At 43.3% G+C, this 27,486-nt stretch overlaps 1 protein-coding gene across 1 annotated transcript in view; it reads left to right on the top strand.

Annotated features, from left to right (window-relative positions):
* The window catches only part of ITGA1 (integrin subunit alpha 1), a 125,696-nt gene that overhangs the window by 49,985 nt on the left and 48,225 nt on the right, over window positions 1–27,486 (top strand). The window contains exons 6-8 of the mRNA XM_063128086.1: window positions 20,110–20,237; window positions 24,504–24,652; window positions 26,549–26,699. Coding sequence (XP_062984156.1) covers window positions 20,110–20,237; window positions 24,504–24,652; window positions 26,549–26,699 — 428 coding nt within the window. The remainder of the gene's footprint in view (window positions 1–20,109; window positions 20,238–24,503; window positions 24,653–26,548; window positions 26,700–27,486) is intronic.

The raw sequence follows: 27,486 nt of genomic DNA, 5'->3' as shown, positions 1-27,486 counted from the left end.
GCCACCTGGGTTGGAGAGCTCGGCGGAAGAAGCTCTCCAACCCAGGTGGCTCTTTCGCTGGCAGCAGGAGGCCGACGGGGAGGTGAGCGACAGCGGTAAGGACGCTCTAGGCACCCTCGCATCCGACAGCAGCCCTCGGAACTTTTCGCCGCCTCCGCCTCTTCAGGACAGGTATCTACACTAGGAGTTTCGGGGCACCCTGGAGGCACACGCCAGCGCCTTCAGGGCGCCCCGACGACTGTGTAGATCCCCTCCTGGTAGTGAAACTATTACCAGTAAAGCAGTAAGCGAACTAACAATGTCTCTGAGAAAATATGTACATAGGACTAAGCTGAGTTTTTATCATTCTGCTCTCACACATGTACAAATTATACACTTACCTTGACAGAAGTAATGGGATGTGTCATTCCTATGCATACTTACCTTGCACAAAGCCTGATTGGGAACTGAACACTGTTAGGATTTATCACAAAGTGGGCACAAACTCTTTACTCTTTGGTCTACTGACAACCATTAAAGGCACAAAATGCATTTTGAAATAAAATGCAGATAGCCAAATTTTGGAAGGGCGCAAAAGGTTTAAACTAAGGACGACGGTACAATACAGTATGGGAAATAGCATTTGCCAACTGTTGGAAGGATGCAAAGGAGTTTAAACCTAAGACGACGGTACAATACAGTATGGGAAATAGCATTTGCCAATTGTTGGAAGGATGCAAAGGAGTTTAAACCTAAGACGACGGTACAATACAGTATGGGAAATAGCACTTACAGAGAAACATACTCAACATTTTAGACTATTAAGAAAGCAAAGGAAGGAGAAGCTTTTGCAACAGAATGCCGGTGTTTTATTATATACACACAAACAAAATAAAAGTACCAACACAGGTTTCAGATGCTTTTATTAGGTTATGGTTTCTCAGGAGAGAAAAATTAAAGTACATAATAAAAAACAGTCTTCCTTTCTATTTGATACCTATCCTCCCATTAATTTATCTTATTTTAAACCTGCCTAATAATTAATGTTAAATTCCTACTGGGTATTTATAGTGTCGGACTCTTTCTTTTAAATATATATAGCAATTTATTACTTATTCCTTGCTTTTAAGATTTCTGTATTATGGTGATATTTAAGTTTTATAATAAAATAATAAAAATCAATACACAACAATGAAAACGTGCAATTAGGAAACTTGGTAAGGTGTATTTAACCCAATCACTGCCAACAGTCCCTCTAAAACACCTTTAACCAAGCTGGCCCCTCACCCACCATTTCACAGTTAAACACATTGCGATTTACTTCTGTCCACTTTGCAATAAACCCTTAAAAAATGACACAAACTAACTCTTACAACAATGCTCTTCGGGCAATTCACAACCATTAAAACCCTCAAAACACATTGCAAAATAAAATGCAATGCACAAGAATTAAAACCATAAAATGTTTTGCAATATAAAATGTAAAAGCGCAGTCCTGGTAAGGGGTGTGTAACCCTATCACAGACAACCACTCAAATTCTAATCCAAACTTCACCAATTTGGAGTCCTCGCATTCCACAGTTAAATGCATTGGGATTTACCTCTGAATAAACACAAATCGGGCCTTGCGATAAACCTTAAAAAAAAATGACACAAACCAACTCTTACAACTAATTTCTTTGGGCAGTTCACAACAATTAAAACCACAAAATACTTTGTAAAATAAAATGCAGATAGCCAAATGCACATAAACAAATTTTGGAAGGATGAAAAACATTTCAACATAAGATGATACATTATAGCATGAAAAATGGCACTTTCAGAGAAACTTAATAAACTTTTTAGAGTAAAAGAAAAATGACACTTTTGCAACAGAATGCTTTTATTACATATACACAGGCAAAATAAATGCACACGGACAAAATAAATACACCAACTCAGGTTTCAGATGCCTTTATTAGATTGTTACATTAATATCTCAGGAGAAAAATAAAATAAAATTCATAATGAAAACATTTCTTTTGCTTTAATATCCTCTCATTAATTTATATTTTAAATCTGCCTAATGACTAATGTTAAATGTGTACAGTAAATGCAATATACAACAATTAAAACCTCCATAATCCACGAAGACCATTGCTAACCTGTGACGTCCCCATAAAGGCGACGCTGCCTGTGTGTAACACAGCACTAGTCAGCCAACCCATGAAAAGGAGGCAAACAGTCTACTAATCCTTGCACTTAGCACATAACGTTCTCCATGGAGGAAGGCCAGCCTTGCTTGCAAGTGACCATTGCTAACCTGACACATCCCCATAAAGGGAACGCTACCTGTGTGTAACACAGCACTTAGTCAGCCAACCCATGAAGAAGAGGCAAACATTCTGCTAATCCTTGCACTTAGCGCATAACGTTCTCCATGGAGGGCCAGCCATGCTTGCAAGCGACCATTGCTAACCTGACACATCCCCATAAAGGGGACATTACCTGTGTATAACACAGCACTTAGTCAGCCAACCCATGAAGAGGTGGCAAGTAGACTGCTAAGTCCTTACACTTAGCGCATAACGTTCTCCATGGAGGGCCAGCCATGCTTGCAAGCGACCATTGCTAACCTGACACATCCCCATAAAGGGAACGCTACCTGTGTGTAACACAGCACTTAGTCAGCCAACCCATGAAGAGGTGGCAAGTAGACTGCTAAGTCCTTACACTTAGCGCATAACGTTCTCCATGGAGGGCCAGCCATGCTTGCAAGCGACCATTGCTAACCTGACACATCCCCATAAAGGGAACGCTACCTGTGTGTAACAAAGCACTTAGTCAGCCAACCCATGAAGAGGTGGCAAGTAGACTGCTAAGTCCTTACACTTAGCGCATAACGTTCTCCATGGAGGGCCAGCCATGCTTGCAAGCGACCATTGCTAACCTGACACATCCCCATAAAGGGGACATTACCTGTGTATAACACAATCCGAAGTCCAGGTCTGACCCAAGGTATTTTGCTGCCTGAAGCAATCCCAAAAACTGTGCCACCCCACACAACCCAATAAAACATGACTAGATATTTAAACAATTGCTAGTAAAGAAGCAACAGAACTAACAGTGTCTGAGAAAAGATGTACATAGGACTAAGCTAAGCTGAGTTTTTATAATTCTACTCTAATACATGTACAGTCTTGCACTCACCTTGTCAGAAGTCTTCAACTGATGTTAATGATCCTGATGAGATGCGTCATTCCTATGAACACTTACCTTGCAAAAAGCCTGTGGGCACAAACTCTTACAACCAGGCTCTTTGGGAAATTCACAACAATTAACCCCCCATGCATAATTATGTCGAATACATCGACACCTCTGGCCATTAAGCCAAATTATTATTATTATTATTTATTTATTTATTTATATAGCACCATCAGTGTACATGGTGCTGTACAATTAACACCAGCTGTCTGATTGTATCCTGGTGTCAGGGTGATGGTGTTATCATTTACCTTGTTTACTGATAATGCAGTTGCAGCTTTTTGCAGTTAAATTTATTTTGACCCCACTGTTCACAATTATCCCACTATCTGCATTGTTCTATGTTGTTCCCCGCCTCAATCCAGAGGGAGAGGCGGTTAAGAAATATTATTATTATTATTATTATTATTATTATTATTATTATTATATGGATTCCTGCACTGAGCAAGGGGTTGGACTTGATGGCCTTATAGGCCCCTTCCAACTCTACTATTCTATGATTCTATGAGCCTGGAATTATTTTTTTGTGAACTTCCCAGAGAGCCCCGGCTATGGGACAGTATAAAAATTTAAGAAATGAAATAAAACACAATAAATTGCAACACACAACAATTAACCCTCCAATTTGAATAGTAAAATCAAACACAATACACAATAATTAACCCCTCAAATTGCATAGTAAAATCAAACACAACACACAATTAAACCACCAAAATGCATAAAAACACAACACACAACAATTAAAACCACAAAATATGTAATAAAATGCGCTTTTACATATTATATTGCAAATAGGAAGCAAGGAAGGAATCTTGAGTTTACATTTTATATTGCAATTAGGAACCAATCTTGCGATGTCCAGCCCTGTCTCTGCCAATGACGCCCTTTGAGGAACTCACAACAATTAAAACCACACAACAATTGAACCTCCAAAATGCATGTTCAAATAACACGCAATACACAGTTAAAACCACAAAATCCATAACAAAAAATGCAATGAAAACCACAAAATGCTTTATGAAATAAAATGTGCTTTTACATTTTATATTGTAATTAGGAAGCCAGGAAGGAATCTTGGTAAGGGGAGTTTAACCATATCACTACCAGCCATTGCTCCTCTAAACCACCCTTCCCCAACCTGGTGCCCTCCCATTTCATAGTTAAACACATTGGGATTTGCTTCTAATTAAACACACATAGGATTGTGTGATAAACCCTAAAAAAGGGCACAAACCAACTCTTTGCAGTGAAGCACTTTGGGCAATTCACAACAATTAAAACCACAAAATGCATGAATGCTGGCCATGCCTGCTAGGGCATCTTCAATTAACCTGAGACATTCCCATGAAGGGAACGCTGCCTGTGTGTAACACAGTCCCAAGTCAGTGGTCCTCGTGAAGAGGTGGCAAAGAAGTCCGCTAAGTTCCAGCACTTAGACCATAATGTTCTCCATGAAGGAGGGTCCTTGGAAGGGCACCATGGCTAACCTGGGACATCCCATAAAGGGATGTATCTAACACAGTTCTAAGTCCAGGTCTGGCCCAAGGTGTTTTGCTGCCTGAAACAATCCCAAAAACTGTGCCACCCCACACAACCTAATAAAACATGACTAGGTAATGAAACAATTGCTAGTAAAGAAGTAAGAGTACCCACAATGTCTTACCTTGTCAGACGTGATGGGAGCGGGCCTGGTCCTCGAAGTCTGCAAGCGAGGAAGCGAGGAAGCAATCCCAACCACACCATCACTGCTCTAAACCACCCTTGCCCTGGTGCCCTTCCATTTCGCAGTTAAACACATTGGGATTTACTTCCAATTAAACACACATAGGATTGTGTGATAAATCCTAAAAATGGCACTATCAATTCAATTCTTTTTATTACAGTCAACAGACCAATAAAACACATGAAAACACATAATAAATATTTAAAATACATGGAATTAAAACAGAGTATGATTGCATGAAGCCTCCTTAAAGTTCTGTACTAGAAGCAAAAGGAAGTCCTGCTCCTCATTCCCTGCAAGGGGAAAGGGCAAAGTTGGCACTAACCAACTCTTACAATTGAGCTCTGTGGGCAATTCACAACAATTCAAACCACAAAATGCATCATTAAATAAAATGAAATACACAACAATTCAAACCACAGAATGCATCATCAAATAAAATACAATATAAAATGTGAAAGCACATTTAGGAAGCAAGGAAGGAATCTTGGTAAGGGGTTTAAGTTTAACCCTATCAGTACCAATCATTCTTCCTCTAAACCACCCTTCCCCAACCTGGTGCCCTCCCATTTCACAGTTGAAGACCCTATTGGCCCTGTTCAGAAGGCTCCTTAAACCACAGTGGTTCAGACTTTTTTGTTAACAAAAAAGCCTGAACCACCGTACTTTAAGGTGCCTCCTGAACAGGGTCATTGGGATTTACTTCTGATTAAACACATGTAGGATTGCGTGATAAACGCTAAAAAAGTTACACAATCCAACTCTCACAATAATAACCATTCAAAACACAAATTTCATTACAAAATAAAATGCAACCCACAACAATTCCAACCCCAAATGCATCAGAAAATAAAATGCAACCCACAACAATTCCAACCCCAAATGCATCAGAAAATAAAATGCAACCCACAACAATGCAAAACACAAGAAACATTATAAAATGAAATCCCAGGCACTTAGCTTTCTTTGATGCAAGTAGATCAAGCAGACAGACAAGCTGAGAAGAGAAGTGAAAACGTACAATTACACACAAGAACAAATAAAACACTTAAGACTAATGCAAACTAAAACTTACTAATTGCAATATCCAAAGAGACACCTTTAGTTTTCAGATGTCCCTCAAACAGAAGCTGCATTTCAATAGGGCTTGTTGGCTCATTTGCTGTTCAGGACAACCAGGAGGAGAAGGGGAGCAAAGCCACTGGCCAAGTAACTCTCTGACCACCCCGGCCATAACTACAGCAGACTAGCCAAGAGAGCAGAACCCTATTTTATTCCTTTATTATATATTTATACTGCCCAACAGCCAAGGCTCTCTGGGCAGCTCAAATCATAATACACAAAATCAAGAATAACGATTTTAAAATGTCATATAAAACCAATGCAAGTTATAGTCCAGGGAAAGCTTGTCTAAACAGGTACGTCTTCAGGAGGCTTTTGAAGAAAGTTTATTTATTATTTATTTATTTATTTATTTATTACATTTTTATACCGTCTAATAGCCGAAGCTATTTCCGCCTCCCAAACTGCACGAGGGAGGGTTTTTCCAGAGGGTGGGAGCTGCTACAGAGAAGGCCCTGCCGTCGAGGATCTTCATGACAATAGTCTGTTCTTCTTGGAACGAGAAGCAGGGCCTCCCTCTGATGATCGTAAATGTCGCCCGTGTGTTGAGGCTTGCCCCCAAATGACAGCTTGCCCCCGAGTAGCAGGGCTGGTGGTGTTTTTTTTAAATGAGCCTCTTCCAGGTGAGGCTCTGGCCCAATCCCCCCACCACACAGTCCCCAGAGGCAAACCCTTACCAGCCAAGCTGCAGATTGAAGCCGTCCAGGTCAGCAGGCAGGCCAAGCGAGAAGGCACTCTTGCTAGCAGGTAAAACGCAGCTGAGGCAGAGGGCTGGGTGTCTCACGCTGCCAGTTGGGCCTTTGTGCTGCTCCCAGGAAGGAAGGACACAGCAGGGCTAGCTCTTTTATGAGCCTCTTCCAGGTGAGGCTCTGGGCCAATCCAGCCACCACAGAGTCCCCAACAGCAAACCCTTAGTGGCCAGCTGCAGGTTGAAACAGTCCCGATAAGCAGGCAGGCCAAGCAAGAAGGCGCTATGCCATGTGGTGGCTGTGCCCGGCTATGCCCCCTCGTGGTGGCTGTGCCCGGCTATGCCCCCTCGTGGTGGCTGTGCCCCCTCATGGTGGCTGTGCTCAGCTGTGCCCCTCGTGGCGGCTGTACTCGGCTGTCCTCCCTCGTGGCAACGTGGCAGCTGTGCCCCCCCACAAGGCTGCTATGCCCGGCTATGCCCCCACGAGGCGGCTATGCCCCTACGAGGCGGCTATGCCCGGCTATGCCCTTATGAGGCGGCTATGCTCCTACGAGGCAGCTATGTCTGGCTATGCCCCTACAAGGCGGCTATGCCCCTACGAGGCGGCCATGCCCCCATGAGGCGGCTATGCCCAGCTATGCCCCTACGAAGTGGCTATACCCAGCTATGCCCCCACGAGGCAGCTATGCCCAGCTATGCCCCCACGAGGCAGCTATGCCCCCACGAGGCAGCTCTGGTTTTTTTAAATGAGCCACTTCCAGGTGAGACTCTGGCCCCACATGGCCAGTTGGGCCTTTGTGCTGCTGGCATGGCAGGGCTGGTTCTTCGTTTAAGTCTCTCCCCTGCGCAAACTCTCCACCTAACTGAGGTCCTGAGGGAGACGGAGAGATTATGCGCACGCTGGCTCTGTTGCTGCAGCTGAACGGAGTCTGGCTCGTTGGCATTCACAGCTGGTCCTTCCTTCTCTTGAGTAGACCCCTTCAGTCTCCGCCCATTCGATGCTTTGCAGCACTGAAAGCAGCTATTAAAAAAAGAAGGGGAAAAGAAACTTTAAAAGGACTGGTTCCTTCTCCTCATGAGCAGGCTTTTGCTCCTGAGTAGAAATTTTCAGCCTCGAGCCTTTGTGTAGTCTGTAATGCTACAAAGTGGCATTAATATATAATATAGATAGTGGGGAACTGGTTCTTCCAAAGCTGATTTGGAAGCGCTTTTTAACAGTTTTGACAACTGTTGGGGCCCAGGACACACTGCATATACAGGTTTCAAAACGTTTTCAAAGCGCTTTAAAACGCTTTAAAAGCAATAGTGTAGATTCCCCCTTTCTTACACAAATTAGGTGCTTTTCCTACTGAAGCAATGCCCCAGTCCTTAAACCCCTTTACCTCTGTGTTTGGGAAAGGGGGAGGATTGGGCCCCTTCTGTAGCTGAAAGCTCTAGATTGAGGAAAACCAGGACTTGTGCTCCTTTTCCGTTAACTTCATTATTTTATGACATTTAGATACTTCCCCATAGCCAAAGCTCTCTGGGCGGTTTACAAAAGTTATAAACAATGAACATTAAAAACAAATATACAAAATTTAAAATCACCAAAAGTTTTTTTTTTAAAAAAAAACTTTACTCTTGAGTGCGTGATTTTGACTGGGCGATTTGTCTTAAAAGGGGACATGGAAGTTTGGGGGTGTGGTGTGGGGGGGGGTCCCTGAGAGAGATTAAGGACTGAAAGTGTGGGGTGCAGGAGACAGCAAGAACTCCAGACCTGAGGGGACCCTAATATTTACTTTAGGATTTTCAAGATTGCTTGGTGGCAACTCTGAAGGACTACAAGCAGCAACAGTGATTTTTTAAAATCGCTGATTAAATCACTGATTAAAAATCCATGATTTTTAAAAAAATCAAAAAAAATTTGATTTTTTTAAATTTAAATTTGATGCTTTTGATATGTTTTTTGAGGGAAAATCTATCTAAAGATAGTTTTCTATTTAAGATACATTATAGTTCAAAGGTTATTCATCATGTAATAAGGATTAGTTTTTAACTACGTAGCATGAGGCATTTTTAATTTTTTGGTAAATGAATTCCATGAATCCATTCACAATGTCATGCTCTTCCAGAGGTTTCTGTAAGATTATTTTTCACCTTCCAATAAAGTACAGCAGAAAAGTGGCCAAATATGAATGATTAACCTATTAAACTGGAGACAGTTTACCTCACAATAATTTCATAATTATCTATCTATGATGTGTTTCTAATAGTATCACCAAATATGATACTATTAGAAACTATTAGATACTATTTTTTTATATAACTGTAAAACTATTCTGAAAAGTTGCTATTCTAAAACTGAAACCTTCATCTGGTTGTAAATATTAAGCTTATACCAGCAAGAATGAGTCTTTGGTAACTCTGAGTTGTGTAAAATTTAGCAAGGAAGAGTGCACCTTTTTGGGGGGGGTCACCTCAAAGTCTTTCTGAGTAGTGATTTAAATCATGATTTAAATCAAACCCACCCTACAAGCCTCTTAATACTTTTTTCCCTTTCTTTTTTTTACCTCAGGCCATATTCCCTAAACCCTCACTCAGGTCCACCTCACCTTCCTCTGGCTCCCAGCAATTGTGAGACTGAAGCCAGCTGTTATTAATTGCATTCTATTATTATTATTATTATTATTATTATTATTATTATTATTTATTTATTTATTTATATAGCACCATCAATGTACATGGTGCTGTACAGAGTAAAACAATAAAATTCCTTCTGAGGGGATTTCTCTCTCTCTCCTCAGCACTGGGGTTTCTTATTCATGGCAAATGCCTCTTATTTAGGGTGCCCATATGAAAAGGAGGACAGGGCTCCTGCATCTTTAACAGTTGCATAGAAAAGGGAATTTCAGCAGGTGCCCTTTGTATATATGGAGAACCTGGTGAAATTCCCTCTTCATCACCACAGTTAAAGCTGCAGGAGCTATACTAGAGTGACCAGATTTAAAAGTGGTCAGGGCTCCTGCAGCTTTCACTGGTGTGATGAAGAGGAAATGTCACCAGATTCTCCATATATACAAATGACACCTGCTAAAATTTCCTTTGCAATACAACTGTTAAAGATACAGGGGCCCAGTCCTCCTTTTCATATGGTCACCCTACTCTTATTTCAGGGCTTAAGGAACTCTCTTGTTCCAAAGCAGCTCTTTTGCAAGTGAGAAGTAGCGGCTCCCTTTTGAGGCAGCCCAAAAGCCAAGACGTCTCCATCCCCCCTTGGGAGAAAAGCCCAGAGAACAGGGCTGAGAAGAATCAGCGAAGCTGGACCAAGCAATTCAGTCCCTAACAGACCTCTTAAAAATGTATTCTCCAAAGGCAAAAGTGTGTGGTTTTATTTTAAACCTGAGCAGAATATGAATGCTGGATAGCCAGAGTGATCGTTAGTGACACACCTGGTCAGTCTGCACACCTGTATTTTAAGGCAGCCATTAGCATGTAAGGCCATCTTTTGTTAAAAGCAGGTTTCTGGCAACTACAGCAATTATTCCCTTTGGTTAGATGGGATGGAAAGGCAGCCCAGTCTTTCTCCCATATCAAGGAGCATCTTTTCCAGGGCTTAGGACCCATGGCACTGCACTTCTCCATGGCACTGTGTAAGTACCTTCATGTCTGGGAAAGTCCAGACTCCCCTTCTTCCCAGAGGCATTTTATTTATTTATTAAAACATTTACATCCCACCCTATATCACAAGGATCTCAGGGCGGCGTACAGATAAAACCATACATATAAAATAGAATAAATATACAATCCTAAAATAAATTAAAACATTAACATGTTAAAACCAATATGAAATTTTAAAATCCAATTAAAAGAAGACAGTGTGCCTTACCCCCCCCCACTCCCCAGGGCAACTGAGACTCTCTTCCCAGAGGAAAGGCTCCTGCTGAAAGCACTAGGCTTCTTGCTTGCCAGAGCAAAGTGCCATTGTTGGGTGTCTCGCCTCTTCTAGTCAGGCCACACACACAGACACACGTTTTCCTTCCTCTTCACTGGCCTGGCTCAGACAACATGCTAAACCATGCTGCTTAATCACAAAATGTTTGATGGAATGCATTCCATTAACCATTTTGTGGTTAAGCAGCATGGTTTAGCGTTTTGTCTGAACCAGGCCACTGAGACCAGGCACTGCAACACACACTAGTTGTAGTCTATAGGAAAGGGTTTCAGCAAAGGGAAAGGTGTCTTGCTTTTTGGGGTTCCCTCCCCTCTTCCCCCTACATGGTGTGTGCATGAGTGTATGCTCTAAAAGCTCCATCACACCAGTTTGTGTTTGTTAACAAAGGACAGTACTTGCCCATAGACAAACCATACTTGCCCATAGGGATCCAATGCAAACCACTTGCCCATAGAAAACAATGGGACAGAATTCTCCATAGAGAAACCATACTTGCCCATAGGGATCCAATGCAAATTCTGTCCTATGTTTCCCTATGGGAAAGTGCTTTTCAATGGATCCCTATGGGCAAGCATGGCTTCTCTATGCAGAATTCTGTCCTAGGTTTCCCTATGGGCAAGCATGGCTTCTCTATGGAGAATTCTGTCCTAGGTTTCCCTATGAGCAAGCATGGCTTCTCTATGGAGAATTCTGTCCTAGGATTCCCTATGGGCAAGTGCTTTTCAATGGATCCCTATGGGCAAGCATGGCTTCTCTATGCAGAATTCTGTCCTAGGTTTCCCTATGGGCAAGTGCTTTTCAATGGATCCCTATGGGCAAGCATGGCTTCTCTATGCAGAATTCTGTCCTAGGTTTCCCTATGGGCAAGTACTTTTCAATGGATCCCTATGGGCAAGCATGGCTTCTCTATGCAGAATTCTGTCCTAGGTTTCCCTATGGGCAAGCATGGCTTCTCTATGGAGAATTCTGTCCTAGGTTTCCCTATGGGCAAGTACTTTTCAATGGATCCCTATGGGCAAGCATGGCTTCTCTATGCAGAATTCTGTCCTAGGTTTCCCTATGGGCAAGCATGGCTTCTCTATGGAGAATTCTGTCCTAGGTTTCCCTATGGGCAAGCATGGCTTCTCTATGCAGAATTCTGTCCTAGGTTTCCCTATGGGCAAGCATGGCTTCTCTATGGAGAATTCTGTCCTAGGATTCCCTAAGGGCAAGTGCTTTTCAATGGATCCCTATGGGCAAGCATGACTTCTCTATGCAGAATTCTGTCCTAGGTTTCCCTATGGGCAAGTGCTTTTCAATGGATCCCTATGGGCAAGCATGGCTTCTCTGTGCAGAATTCTGTACTAGGTTTCCCTATGGGCAAGTACTTTTCAATGGATCCCTATGGGCAAGCATGGCTTCTCTATGCAGAATTCTGTCCTAGGTTTCCCTATGGGCAAGTACTTTTCAATGGATCCCTATGGGCAAGCATGGCTTCTCTATGCAGAATTCTGTCCTAGGTTTCCCTATGGGCAAGCATGGCTTCTCTATGGAGAATTCTGTCCTAGGTTTCCCTATGGGCAAGCATGGCTTCTCTATGCAGAATTCTGTCCTAGGTTTCCCTATGGGCAAGCATGGCTTCTCTATGGAGAATTCTGTCCTAGGATTCCCTATGGGCAAGTGCTTTTCAATGGATCCCTATGGGCAAGCATGGCTTCTCTATGGAGAATTCTGTCCTAGGTTTCCCTATGGGCAAGCATGGCTTCTCTATGCAGAATTCTGTCCTAGGTTTCCCTATGGGCAAGTGCTTTTCAATGGATCCCTATGGGCAAGCATGGCTTCTCTATGCAGAATTCTGTCCTAGGTTTCCCTATGGGCAAGTGCTTTTCAATGGATCCCTATGGGCAAGCATGGCTTCTCTATGCAGAATTCTGTCCTAGGTTTCCCTATGGGCAAGTGCTTTTCAATGGATCCCTATGGGCAAGCATGGCTTCTCTATGCAGAATTCTGTCCTAGGTTTCCCTATGGGCAAGTGCTTTTCAATGGATCCCTATGGGCAAGCATGGCTTCTCTATGCAGAATTCTGTCCTAGGTTTCCCTATGGGCAAGTGCTTTTCAATGGATCCCTATGGGCAAGCATGGCTTCTCTATGGAGAATTCTGTCCTAGGATTCCCTATGGGCAAGTGCTTTTCAATGAATCCCTATGGGCAAGCATGGCTTCTCTATGCAGAATTCTGTCCTAGGTTTCCCTATGGGCAAGTGCTTTTCAATGGATCCCTATGGGCAAGCATGGCTTCTCTATGCAGAATTCTGTCCTAGGTTTCCCTATGGGCAAGTGCTTTTCAATGGATCCCTATGGGCAAGCATGGCTTCTCTATGCAGAATTCTGTCCTAGGTTTCCCTATGGGCAAGCATGGCTTCTCTATGCAGAATTCTGTCCTAGGTTTCCCTATGGGCAAGTGCTTTTCAATGGATCCCTATGGGCAAGCATGGCTTCTCCATGGAGAATTCTGTCCTAGGTTTCCCTATGGGCAAGTGTGGTTTCCCTATGGGCAAGTACTGTCCTTTGTTTTAGTACGTCCCTTTGTTAACGAGCTCTTGCTTCCTAATCAACTGCCTTTAGATAGAGAAAGGACTACAAAAGTAGAGCCTCCAACTGCAGGAAGTGTTTACCTGAGACCTGAATTAAGTTTAAACATTAACACTGTTCTGCCTCTAAACCAGCAAGTAATATCGGATTACAGTCACCAGAGAGTAGACAAAGAATTGGAAGCCCAGAATCCTGCGCAAGCTGCCTGTGTGAAGCCAAATATTGGTACCACTGTGCTTTTATTTTTAAATGCACCTTTGGCTTCTCAACATCACAGGTGAAACAAATCCAGACCAATCAGTTTGCAGACAGAATGCTCACCCATGCCAACGCCCTAGGAGGCAGTGAGACAGTTATATTTTTGTGCTTTAATAACCTTCCTTTGTTTAGAAAGCCGTGTAGACAGACTCAAGACTAGAAAGGTGTAAATCCTACTGATCTTAGTGGGGCTTACTTCTGAGTAGACATATTTAGGATTGTGCTGCAGCTCTGTTTTTAGGGTGACACAAGATATATACACACACACACACACCATGTTTGCCAAAAGAACAGTTTGCTGGTTACTGCATTATTTTTGCATGAAAAAAATGGGTTTTTAGACACCCTAATATAAGCAGGGGCAGATAGGAATTGTTTTAGGAAGCCCTCTGGAAAAGGTGCTACTGAATCCTTTTTAGCCAGGAAGGACCTAGGGCATTGCAATTTTCTCCTGATCCTGCTGGAGCCCAGACTTTGGGTGTGGGTGAGGAGAGAACACACAGAGGCCTGGTTCAGACAACACGCTAAACCATGCTGCAGCCAGAGACACACAGTAGCTCTCTCTTTAACATTTGATTTTAGCAGTCCTGTGTTGGTAGCAATCTTAATTATAGGGCTGATGGAAGGGACAAGTAATAACACAGGCCGAAGTTCCAGAAGACAAGTTTCAGAAGCTCTGGCAAATGCAGGAGGGGTCTAGATAACAGGCACAGGGTCAAGACACAGGCAAGCAAGCCAAGGTAATGTCCCTGTTCAGAAGACATGTTAAACCATGGCTTTAACCACAGTGCTTAAACCTGTGGTTTAAGGTATCTTCTGAACAGGGCCATAGAGTCAGCCAAAGCAGAAGTAATCCAACAGAGTTAGGCAGCCCAATACATACACAATCCAATAGCAGGGTCAAGCAGGAGTTCAAGATGGGCGAAGAAACCAACAGAAGTTGGGGAGAGGCTGTTTTCAGCAGCTACCAAATGCTGACTGCTGGGCTTTTCCTAATAAAGGTTGCTGAGCCACACCCAGACTCAGCTGCTGCTGAAATTCCCTCTTCATCCCAACAGTTAAAGTTGCAGGAGATATACTAGAGTAACCAGATTTAAAAGAGGGCAGGGCTCCTGCAGCTTTAACTGTTGTGATGAAGAAGAAATTTCACCACGTTCTCCATATATACAAATGACACCTGCTAAAATTCTGTCCTATGTTTCCCTATGGGCAAGTGCTTTTCAATGGATCCCTATGGGCAAGCATGGCTTCTGAATTCTGTCCTAGGTTTCCCTATGGGCAAGCATGGCTTCTCTATGGAGAATTCTGTCCTAGGTTTCCCTATGGGCAAGTGCTTTTCAATGGATCCCTATGAGCAAGCATGGCTTCTCTATGGAGAATTCTGTCCTAGGTTTCCCTATGGGCAAGTGCTTTTCAATGGATCCCTATGGGCAAGCATGGCTTCTCTGTGCAGAATTCTGTCCTAGGTTTCCCTATGGGCAAGTGCTTTTCAATGGATCCCTATGGGCAAGCATGGCTTCTCTATGCAGAATTCTGTCCTAGGTTTCCCTATGGGCAAGTGCTTTTCAATGGATCCTTATGGGCAAGCATGGCTTCTCTATGCAGAATTCTGTCCTAGGTTTCCCTATGGGCAAGTGCTTTTCAATGGATCCCTATGGGCAAGCATGGCTTCTCTATGCAGAATTCTGTCCTAGGTTTCCCTATGGGCAAGTGCTTTTCAATGGATCCCTATGGGCAAGCATGGCTTCTCTATGCAGAATTCTGTCCTAGGTTTCCCTATGGGCAAGTGCTTTTCAATGGATCCCTATGGGCAAGCATGGCTTCTCTATGGAGAATTCTGTCCTAGGTTTCCCTATGGGCAAGCATAGCTTCTCTATGGAGAATTCTGTCCTAGGTTTCCCTATGGGCAAGTGCTTTTCAATGGATCCCTATGGGCAAGCATGGCTTCTCTATGCAGAATTCTGTCCTAGGTTTCCCTATGGGCAAGCATGGCTTCTCTATGGAGAATTCTGTCCTAGGTTTCCCTATGGGCAAGTGCTTTTCAATGGATCCCTATGAGCAAGCATGGCTTCTCTATGGAGAATTCTGTCCTAGGTTTCCCTATGGGCAAGCATGGCTTCTCTATGCAGAATTCTGTCCTAGGTTTCCCTATGGGCAAGTGCTTTTCAATGGATCCATATGGGCAAGCATGGCTTCTCTATGGAGAATTCTGTCCTAGGTTTCCCTATGGGCAAGTGCTTTTCAATGGATCCCTATGGGCAAGCATGGCTTCTCTATGCAGAATTCTGTCCTAGGTTTCCCTATGGGCAAGTGCTTTTCAATGGATCCCTATGGGCAAGCATGGCTTCTCTATGGAGAATTCTGTCCTAGGTTTCCCTAAGGGCAAGCATAGCTTCTCTATGGAGAATTCTGTCCTAGGTTTCCCTATGGGCAAGTGCTTTTCAATGGATCCCTATGGGCAAGCATGGCTTCTCTATGCAGAATTCTGTCCTAGGTTTCCCTATGGGCAAGTGCTTTTCAATGGATCCCTATGGGCAAACATGGCTTCTCTATGCAGAATTCTGTCCTAGGTTTCCCTATGGGCAAGTGCTTTTCAATGGATCCCTATGGGCAAGCATGGCTTCTCTATGCAGAATTCTGTCCTAGGTTTCCCTATGGGCAAGTGCTTTTCAATGGATCCCTATGGGCAAGCATGGCTTCTCTGTGCAGAATTCTGTCCTAGGTTTCCCTATGGGCAAGTGCTTTTCAATGGATCCCTATGGGCAAGCATGGCTTCTCTATGCAGAATTCTGTCCTAGGTTTCCCTATGGGCAAGTGCTTTTCAATGGATCCTTATGGGCAAGCATGGCTTCTCTATGCAGAATTCTGTCCTAGGTTTCCCTATGGGCAAGTGCTTTTCAATGGATCCCTATGGGCAAGCATGGCTTCTCTATGCAGAATTCTGTCCTAGGTTTCCCTATGGGCAAGTGCTTTTCAATGGATCCCTATGGGCAAGCATGGCTTCTCTATGCAGAATTCTGTCCTAGGTTTCCCTATGGGCAAGTGCTTTTCAATGGATCCCTATGGGCAAGCATGGCTTCTCTATGCAGAATTCTGTCCTAGGTTTCTCTATGGGCAAGTGCTTTTCAATGGATCCCTATGGGCAAGCATGGCTTCTCTATGCAGAATTCTGTCCTAGGTTTCCCTATGGGCAAGTGCTTTTCAATGGATCCCTATGGGCAAGCATGGCTTCTCTATGCAGAATTCTGTCCTAGGTTTCCCTATGGGCAAGTGCTTTTCAATGGATCCCTATGGGCAAGCATGGCTTCTCTATGCAGAATTCTGTCCTAGGTTTCCCTATGGGCAAGCATGGCTTCTCTATGGAGAATTCTGTCCTACGTTTCCCTATGGGCAAGTGCTTTTCAATGGATCCCTATGGGCAAGCATGGCTTCTCTATGCAGAATTCTGTCCTAGGTTTCCCTATGGGCAAGCATGGCTTCTCTATGGAGAATTCTGTCCTACGTTTCCCTATGGGCAAGTGCTTTTCAATGGATCCCTATGGGCAAGCATGGCTTCTCTATGCAGAATTCTGTCCTAGGTTTCCCTGTGGGCAAGCATGGCTTCTCTATGGAGAATTCTGTCCTACATTTCCCTATGGGCAAGTATGGTTTCCCTATGGGCAAGTATGGTTTCCCTATGGGCAAGTACTGTCCTTTGTTTTAGTACGTCCCTTTGTTAACGAGCTCTTGCTTCCTAATCAACTGCCTTTAGATAGAGAAAGGACTACAAAAGTAGAGCCTCCAACTGCAGGAAGTGTTTACCTGAGACCTGAATTAAGTTTAAACATTAACACTGTTCTGCCTCTAAACCAGCAAGTAATATCGGATTACAGTCACCAGAGAGTAGACAAAGAATTGGAAGCCCAGAATCCTGCGCAAGCTGCCTGTGTGAAGCCAAATATTGGTACCACTGTACTTTTATTTTTAAATGCACCTTTGGCTTCTCAACATCACAGGTGAAACAAATCCAGACCAATCAGTTTGCAGACAGAATGCTCACCCATGCCAACGCCCTAGGAGGCAGTGAGACAGTTATATTTTTGTGCTTTAATAACCTTCCTTTGTTTAGAAAGCCGTGTAGACAGACTCAAGACTAGAAAGGTGTAAATCCTACTGATCTTAGTGGGGCTTACTTCTGAGTAGACATATTTAGGATTGTGCTGCAGCTCTGTTTTTAGGGTGACACAAGATATACACACACACACACACACCATGTTTACCAAAGGAACAGTTTGCTGGTTACTGCATTATTTTTGCATGAAAAAAATGGGTTTTTAGACACCCTAATATAAGCAGGGGCAGATAGGAATTGTTTTAGGAAGCCCTCTGGAAAAGGTGCTACTGAATCCTTTTTAGCCAGGAAGGACCTAGGGCATTGCAATTTTCTTCTGATCCTGCTGGAGCCCAGATTTTGGGTGTGGGTGTGTGTGAGGAGAGAACTCACAGAGGCCTGGTTCAGACAACACGCTAAACCATGCTGCAGCCAGAGACACACAGTAGCTCTCTCTTTAACATTTGATTTTAGCAGTCCTGTGTTGGTAGCAATCTTAATTATAGGGCTGATGGAAGGGACAAGTAATAACACAGGCCGAAGTTCCAGAAGACAAGTTTCAGAAGCTCTGGCAAATGCAGGAGGGGTCTAGATAACAGGCACAGGGTCAAGACACAGGCAAGCAAGCCAAGGTAATGTCCCTGTTCAGAAGACATGTTAAACCATGGCTTTAACCACAGTGCTTAAACCTGTGGTTTAAGGTATCTTCTGAACAGGGCCATAGAGTCAGCCAAAGCAGAAGTAGTCCAACAGAGTTAGGCAGCCCAATACATACACAATCCAATAGCAGGGTCAAGCAGGAGTCCAAGATGGGCGAAGAAACCTGGAGAAGTTGGGGAGAGGCTGTTTCCAGCAGCTACCAAATGCTGACTGCTGGGCTTTTCCTAATAAAGGTTGCTGAGCCACACCCAGACTCAGCTGCTGCTGAAATTCCCTCTTCATCCCAACAGTTAAAGCTGCAGGAGATATACTAGAGTAACCAGATTTAAAAGAGGGCAGGGCTCCTGCAGCTTTAACTGTTGTGATGAAGAAGAAATTTCACCACGTTCTCCATATATACAAATGACACCTGCTAAAATTTCCTTTTCAATACAACTGTTAAAGATACAGGAGCCCTGTCCTCCGTTTCATATGGTCACCCTACTACTGACTCCACTCCATTCTATTCCTTTAGGTAAGTTCAAAGGCTGTCCTCATAAAAAAAATACTGTGCAGGATTTAATAAAGGGGGGGCATGTAGTTCTGAGGCTGTAATAATTAGGAAGCTCAGGTGTTTTTATCTACTTAAACAGTAATGGCAGAATTCAACAACTTTTGAAAAAAGTACAACTAAACCAAAATATTTTGTTTAAAAAAAAGCCCTTAAAATGAGAACCCAGTTTCAGAACTGAATAGTCAATGACTTTAAGCAGATAAAAATGTGTGGACATCTTAATCATAATAAAGCTTAGTCCTTATTAATCATAATAAAATAACATATATTGCAGTCCATGCTTTCCTATAGCCATTCTGAAGGAACCTAACGTGACCATGCACAATGTGGGGACCATTCCAATGGAGCACGCCTCCAGCAAAAACTCTTAGGATGCTTAGGGTCTCAGTTCAAACCTCCACAACAATTATGGGGCTCCCCCTTTTTGGGGGGGGCTGCCTGACAGCCCAGTGCTTTCCTATGGCCGTTCTGATGGAACCTAAGGTGCCTGTGTGCAATGTGGGGGCCATTCCAATGGAGCATGCCTTCAACAGGGGCTCTTATGGTGCTTACAGCCTTATTACCAACCTCCCTGAACTTTTTGGGGGCTCCCCCTCTTTTTTGTGGGGCTGCCTGACAGCCCGATGTTTTCCTATGGCCATTTTGAAACCGGCCTGTTGTAAGGTGTGGGCGTCGGGAGGGGGCTCATATAGAAACATCTAAATAATGTTTGGCATGTTGCGACAAAATTCCTTTCTCATATTTGGGTGTTTGAGAACTGGTGCTTATAAAGCAGTGTATAAAACTGTCATTACCCTCTTTTTATTGCATTCTGATTTCTTCTTGAAGTTGGGGATGATCCCTAGAACCACAGTGTTGGGGGGTCGTAGTAGTTGTTCCCTAAAACCGCTCTGTTAGTTTGTATTTTGATTCTGTGTGGTTTTCTATGAAAACTGAATGTTTAACTCCTTTAGGGATTTTGATTTGTAGATGATCCCTAAACTCCTCCAATGATTTCCTATGGCCATTCGGAATAAACCAATGCATTTCAATGGCCATTCGGTGTCCTTCGGTTTAGTATGTCCCCAGTCTCAATCTCTCTCTCTCTCTCTCTCTCTCTCTCTCTCTCTCTCTCTGTGTGTGTGTGTGTGTGTGTGTGTGTGTGTGTGTGTGTGTAATTTCATTTGGAATTAGAGGTTTCCTTGCAAGCAAAGTTTCAGGGTGCCAACTTAGTTTCTGTAGAGGAGAATAGTATTATTAATATCCTGCTGATGCACTGGCCCTTCCTTATGATCTCACAATTCATGTTGCAGAATGCAAGAACCAGCTAGACATTGTCATAGTTCTTGATGGCTCCAACAGCATTTACCCGTGGGAGAGCGTCACTGAGTTTTTGAACAGCCTGCTGAAAAATATGGACATAGGTCCCCAACAGACACAGGTATGGTGGTACTAATATTTTGTCCTTCTTGCTTTGATGGTAGGATGTCCAAAGCTAGTTCTTTGTATCTGGGACTCCAGCAGGGGTGTAAGCTGACACAAAAGCGGGATCCACAGCACAGGGCTAGATCTACACTGGTGCTTTATTGAAGTGTGCTGATAACTGTTGGGGCACATTACACGTTCCCTATAGATCTTTCATAGGGTTATTTCCTGCTTTTTATTCCACGTTGTCCAAAATACTGCAAGAAATGTCATTGTGTGTCCTACGAGGTATAAATGCACAAGAGGGATATAGCGTTACCATGATGGGGTCGTAATGATTTGACACAAGGTGTGGATCTGGCCCAGGTTTGATGCAGGACGGGGCACTAGAAACAAGGGAAATCAATCAGCTGCAGGAACTGGCATCAGGAATGACACTAGAGCCAAGACACAAGCTCAGACTAGAGGAATCTAAAGCAGGGGCGTTGAACCTCAGCTGTGCAAGCCAAAAGCAGCCACCACCACCCCAAAAGCAGTAAACTTGTATTTGCATGTCAGGGATAGAGATGTAACGTTTCCAGTAATTTTGAAGCCATAGGGGGGAAATGGAGATTTGGAGGGAAATGGAAAAATAAATGGTATTTATTTCTTTATTTAGTGCTCTTTACAGATCTAAAGTCACTTTGTTGCTTTAAGACAACCTTCCCCAACCTGGTGCCCTTCAGATATTTTGGACTTCAGCTCCTATCAGCCTCAGGCTGTATGGGCAACGGTCAGGAATGCTGAACACTATAGCCCAAAACAACCGAAAAGGAAAGGAAAGCAGCCTTTTTGTTCCTAAAGTTATTTTACATATTTTTGTTCCAAAAGTAAACTCCACTAGTAGATTTGTAATTATGGTCTGAATAGATTAGAACTACATTAAATGACTGCATCAGAAACATAGAGTTCTATAGAAGAAATCCCAAATTGCCAAGAATGCATATTTACAGTCAAGAATATGCACAATAGTGACTCAACTCTCATGTTGGGAAACAAAGCATAAATATCTATCAGTAAAATATACTTTAGAAGAATAATTTTAATAAGGAATGAAGGAAATAATATGCTTGGAATGTTACAGAGAAGATTAAAGAAAATAATTCTCCACGGCTTAGTTATTTCCAGACATTTTCCATCTCTAGTTTTTCTATAAAAATGTTCTTATTATGTAGTTTTTAGAAACTGTTCTGTTGGGGTGGGGGACAAAATGCTAGGTAATACATATAAATATTTGGCCTTAAATTCCAACAGAAAATATTTCATAATCCAAAGCCGTTTTCCAATGTTTCCAGGGGGGAAAAAAAACAGTCCTGGGGGGAGGATGGAGGGAAGACCGGGGGGACGGGACCCGAATTTTCCAGTTTTTTTCCCAAGCCTTCACATCCCTAGTCATAGCTCTATAGATATTTGCACTAGACACATATAGAGGACCAAGTTGCACGCAGCGTGATCCTGTGCGCACTTCGGAAATCCCCCATTGTCATCACTGTGGCTTACATCCAGGTAAAAGTGAATAGGATATAACCTTAAGCCTACTGCTGTTCCGTGTGAACATCCAAAGCTATACAAATCACATCCTGTTTGGATTACTGGAAGGCACTCTGCATGGCTGCCTTTGAAAACTGTCTGGAATCTGCAGAATGCTACAGCTAGGCTACTGACTGGAACACATAACACAAACACACACATTTATGAAAAGAGTTGCAACGGCCCCCAAACTGTTTCCACAATTCACAGTGTTAGTTGTGATCCTTAAAAGCCTAAGGCCTCAAGCAAATGCTATTTTGGGCTGCATTAATAGAAGTATAGCTTCCAAATCGCATGAGGTACTGGTTCCCTTCTATTCAGCCCTGGTTAGGCCTCATCTTGAGTTCAGTTCTGGGCACCACACTTCAAGAACCTACCCGTACACTGCGCTCAACATCTAAGGTCTTCCTCTGAGTGCCTACTCCGAGGGAAGCTCGGAGGATGGCAACAAGGGAGAGGGCCTTTTCAGTGGTGCCCCCCCCCCCCAATTATGGAATGATCTCCCTGATGAGGTTCACCTGGCGCCAACATTATTATCTTTTCGACGCCAGGTCAAGACTTTTCTCTTCTCTCAGGCATTTTAACAGCATTTAACAATGCTAAGTTTGCTCGTTTTTTAATGGACCCCATAACTGATGTTTTTAAATGGATACCGTTGTTTTTATACTGTTGTTTTTATGTTTTTTATTGTTTTAAATTTTGTGTACTTTTTAATGTTCACTGTTTTTAACTTTTGTAAACCGCCTAGAGAGCTTCAGCTATGGGGCAGTATATAAATGTAATAAATAAATAAGAAGAATGCAGACAAGCTTGAGCATGTTCAGAGGAGGACAATGAGGCCCACCCGGGTTGGAGAGCTCGGCGGAAGAAGCCGCCGGCGGCTTCTTCCACCGAGCTCTATGACCCGGGTGGCTCTTTCGCCGGCAAAAGGAGGCTGGCGGGTAGGTGGGCGGCAGCTGATTCCCCGGCGAAGCCGCAGGGCGCAGCAACTCTTCATCCTGTCCCTGCGAGGGGCGATGTGGGGCCGCCTCCTCCTCCTCCTCCGCCGCCTCTTCTTGGAACGGTTAAGGTAGGGTGTACATCATCGATTTCGGGGCGCCCTAAAGCGCCTTCAGGGCGTCCCAAAGCCTCTGTGTGGATCTGCCCCCCGGGTCTGGAAACAAAGCCCTATGAGGAGAGACTGAAAAAACTGGGCATGTTTAGCCTGGAGAAGAGAAGATTGAGAGGAGACATGATAGCACTCTTCAAATACTTAAAAGGTGTATTTACAAAGAGGAGGGCCAGGATCTCTTCTTGATCATCCCAGAGTGCAGGGCTCAAGTTACAGGAAGCCAGATTCTGGCTGAACATCAAGAAAAACTTCCTGACTGTCAGAGCAGTCTGACAATGGAACCAGTTAACTAGGGAGGTTGTGGACTCTCCCACACTAGAGACATTCAAGAGGCAGCAGAACAACGGCCTTATAGGCCCCTTCCAACTCTACTATTCTATGATTCTATGATCCTACGCATATTTAGTCAGAAAAAAAGGCCTACAACTCCCAGCATGCCCCAGCCAACCAAGCTGGCTAGGGCATTCTGGAAACTGTAGGCCTTTTTTCTGCATAACTTACATAGGATGACACCCTAAAGTCTTACAACCAGGTTGTAAGACTTTAAGACCTTAAGTAGGCTGGAGGACTGTCTTTTCTAATATTAACCAGCCTGTGTATTAAGCAGGGCTGTTCCAAGCATTCCACCAGTTAAACATTTGGTGTCTGAGTTGAGGAGGGAGCAAAAGACTTCTCATAGGTTAGGAGGTGCTGAGGAGCATTTGGGCGAGTGGAGAGAAGTTTCAGGTGCAGTGTGTTGGGGGGACACTTATTTTTTGATGAGATGGCTATGAAGTCTCCACCCTTTTAAGAAAGGGCCAGGCAAAGCCTTCATGACTCAGCAACCTGCTGGTTTAATACACTCTGTGATGATGTTGCGTAGTTCCTGGTGACATTATATTGTGAGAGAAGGAGAAGACGGCTGCCCCACAGGTTTATTTATTTATTTATTGTAGCCACAATGTCATTGTAAAGGCACATCACTGTAAGGGACATCAGCAGTTGAAGCAGAAAACTCACAGAAGATCATCAGGGAAGGAGGGTTGTGTTTCCCCAATGTTGTTTTGCCTCCTAATTCTGTCCCACAGTAGAGATGAGCAGCTTCTTCTTTCTTCACATGAGGAAGAAAGAGGAAGCAAGCAACGACCACATGGGCCATTTGGTGGGCATTTTAATGTTGCAACCTCTCTGCACTGCAGGAAATTGCACCAAATTAGCGTTCCAGACAGAAGAATCAGATTTTGGGGGTGGTATTTTGAAGAGGGGGGAAATTACAGGAGTGCGAGATGTACAGAAGGATTGCAGCAGCGTCAAAATGTCCAGTGAAGATCCGTGAGTGGCCAGTCGCAAGTGTGCCATAAAACGCTTGTCTGATGATGCTCATAATCATGGTTGGAGGTTGGAACTACAGCTTCCTCCAGGAGGGCGCTGGGAGGGGCAAAGCGCTTTAAATCCTGCGCTGCCTCCTCCCCCGAGTGGCACCACTGAGGGCGCGCCAATAGCTTGCCCCCAGCGCCGCGTCTCTCCGCCCCCACTCGCAACGGCCCCCGCACGCCCATGTGCCAGGGCGTGGCGGATAGGCAATTGTGAAGCTTGTTTTTAACAGACAATTGTGTATTACAGGTTGGGATTGTTCAGTATGGAGAAAATGTAACTCATGAATTTAACCTCAACACATACACAACAACAGAAGAAGTACTTGTTGCAGCAAAGAAGATCAAACAGAGGGGAGGGCTGCAAACCATGACAGCTCTTGGAATAGATAGAGCAAGGTAAATGCATACAATATTACGAAAAGGTACCTGCCTCTATGAGATACCATGTTGTTTTTTTCACATTCATGCCAATCATCACCAATTCACAAGTCGATAAGAAGAGCCCTGTTGGATCAGGCCAAAGCCTATCTAGTCCAACAATTTCCCTCCATGGCCTCACAGAAGTCTCTGGGAAGCCCATAAGCAGGACACCATTACCTCTTGGATAGTGAGAAAGGAAGATTTTCAGAAGGGAACCTTCCAATGGAACAATTTTTGTAAGCACCATCTGCTTTCCCTAGGGCTGCAATCCTATACACACTTATCTGGGAATAAGTCCCATTTAATTCAGTGGGACTTACTTCTGAGTAGATATACATAGGATTACATTTCAAGGGGCTTTTCTCTATCATTATGCCCATAATTTTTTCTTGTTGGCTTTTTCTTGAACTGCATTTGTGAGATGCTGGTTTACCTGTAATTGCCGTTTATATTAATTATTACTACTTCATTGCATTATGTACAGCATCTTTGGAGCATTCCACCCTTAAAGGTGGCTTAAAATAATTTTAAATAATAAAAGGATCATTTCATGAAAAAAAATAGTTTCATTTTTAATCCTATCCTTTCTTTGATGAACTCAAGGGAGGGTTTGTGATCACTGCCGTTTTATGCTTGTGACCATGTTATGAATAGGTTTGTTTACTTAATTAGAACATTACTATATTGCCCTTCATAATACAACAGAAGAACATAAGAAAAGTCATGCTGGATCAGACCAAAGGTTTAGCTAGTCCAGCATTCAGTTCACACAGTGGTCAACCAGCTGTTGACCAAGAATTACCTGTAATTGCCGTTTATATTAATTATTACTACTTCATTGCATTATGTACAGCATCTTTGGAGCATTCCACCCTTAAAGGTGGCTTAAAATAATTTTAAATAATAAAAGGATCATTTCATGAAAAAAAATAGTTTCATTTTTAATCCTATCCTTTCTTTGATGAACTCAAGGGAGGGTTTGTGATCACTGCCGTTTTATGCTTGTGACCATGTTATGAATAGGTTTGTTTACTTAATTAGAACATTACTATATTGCCCTTCATAATACAACAGAAGAACATAAGAAAAGTCATGCTGGATCAGACCAAAGGTTTAGCTAGTCCAGCATTCAGTTCACACAGTGGTCAACCAGCTGTTGACCAAGAACCCACAAGCAGGACACGAGTGCAACAACACCCTCCTGCCTACGTTCTCCAACAATTTGAGTAAAGAGGGTTACTGCCTCTGATATTGGAATTCAGGGTCAGGGTAAGAAAATGTGACTAGTCCAACTCCAAGGTCAACTATTGACTTTTATGGCTGAGCAAGGACTTGAACTTGGGTCTCCGTGGTCCAACCCTCTAACCTCTGCCTCGTTCTTAAGTCCTAACAAGATTTCCAACTACACTCCATTGCTAGTTCTTACTTGTTCCTTAGTTCTTATTTTTAGCTCTTTAGCTCTCAAAATGTCTCCACTGTTTTCTCTTGTTGAACCTTTGCTTTGCTTCTTGCACAGTTCTGTAGGAAGTCATAGCATCTTTGCTTCTCTCTATGACCCAGAACCTCCCTTCTTTACTAAATGCACTTTGCCCAAGCTACTCCTTACAACCATCAACCATCCTTACCTCTTCTTCCACTGATAACTCATTGAAAACATCCAATTATAGTCACCTCCCTGATTTTTTTCAGTATATTGTAGAAACTCTGTATTTCTCATAGAATTCTGTTCTGCATAAGTTGAATTGTTTAACGCCATGCAATTTCCCCTACTTATTTTGTGATTTACTGTTTATCATTGATTGCAGCCCTTCATTTGCAAAATGTGTGCAGCTTCTCCTCACTTTGCTCCATTCTCTTTCTGTGCCTCATTAGGGAAGAAGCTTTTACAGAAGCTCGTGGTGCACGCCGAGGGGTACAAAAAGTCATGGTAGTTGTGACTGACGGTGAATCTCATGACAACTACAAACTAAAAAAAGTGATTGATGATTGCGAAGATGAAAATATACAGAGATTTTCTATCGCTGTAAGTGCAATATTGTAGGGAGACACAAATCACAGAATTTATGACTGTAGTTTGCACAAATCATGCAATTTATGGCTGCAATTTGTGCAATTTATGGCCACAATTTGCACAAATTGGTATTTGTGTGTGTGTGTGTGTGTGTGTGTGTGTGTGTTTTAAAAAAACACTGAAAAACCATGAACTGGCCTGACTCAATGCAGTGTCAGGCCAGCTCATGGGGAAATGAGCCAAAGTCCAGGCGAACCGATGAAAGCTGAGCAAACTCCACCCCCAGATGGATTCCTCCAACATCTCTAATTATATTATATTTATATTTTGCCTTTCCTCCAGGAAATAAAGATTTCCCAATTTTTACCCTCACAACAAACATGTGAGGTAGGTGAGGCTAAGAGGTAGTGACTGGTTCAGATCATCTAGTGAGAATTAAAAGGTATCTGCTGGTCCTCCTCAGACAGCAAAATGTCCTGGGCCAGCCATGGCAGTATAAGCCGGTCTGTGACTCTTTCTTGAGTTGTGCATGTTTGCAGGGCCAGCCCTACCATTAGGAGGGCCAGCAGTTGCTTCAGGCGGCAGATGCTGGGAGGCAGAAAGGCAAGGAACTGTGGGCCATATCCTTGGCCTACACTCCCTAAGCTACCCAGCTACCTTCAGATTCAGTGGAGAAAGATGTTCCATCCCTACTATTGGAATAAGATCCATCTGCTAGACCAATTGCTTTTGCACAAGGAATGGGAATGGATGCCAACTTGTTCTTTACCTCACGCAGCAAAATGTCTTGGGCCAGCCC

The sequence above is a fragment of the Elgaria multicarinata genome, chromosome 6, assembly GCF_023053635.1.
Source record: "Elgaria multicarinata webbii isolate HBS135686 ecotype San Diego chromosome 6, rElgMul1.1.pri, whole genome shotgun sequence".
Lineage (NCBI taxonomy): Eukaryota > Metazoa > Chordata > Lepidosauria > Squamata > Anguidae > Elgaria > Elgaria multicarinata.
Note: the sequence above shows the minus strand (reverse complement) of the source record. Positions and strands in the feature narration are given on the sequence as shown.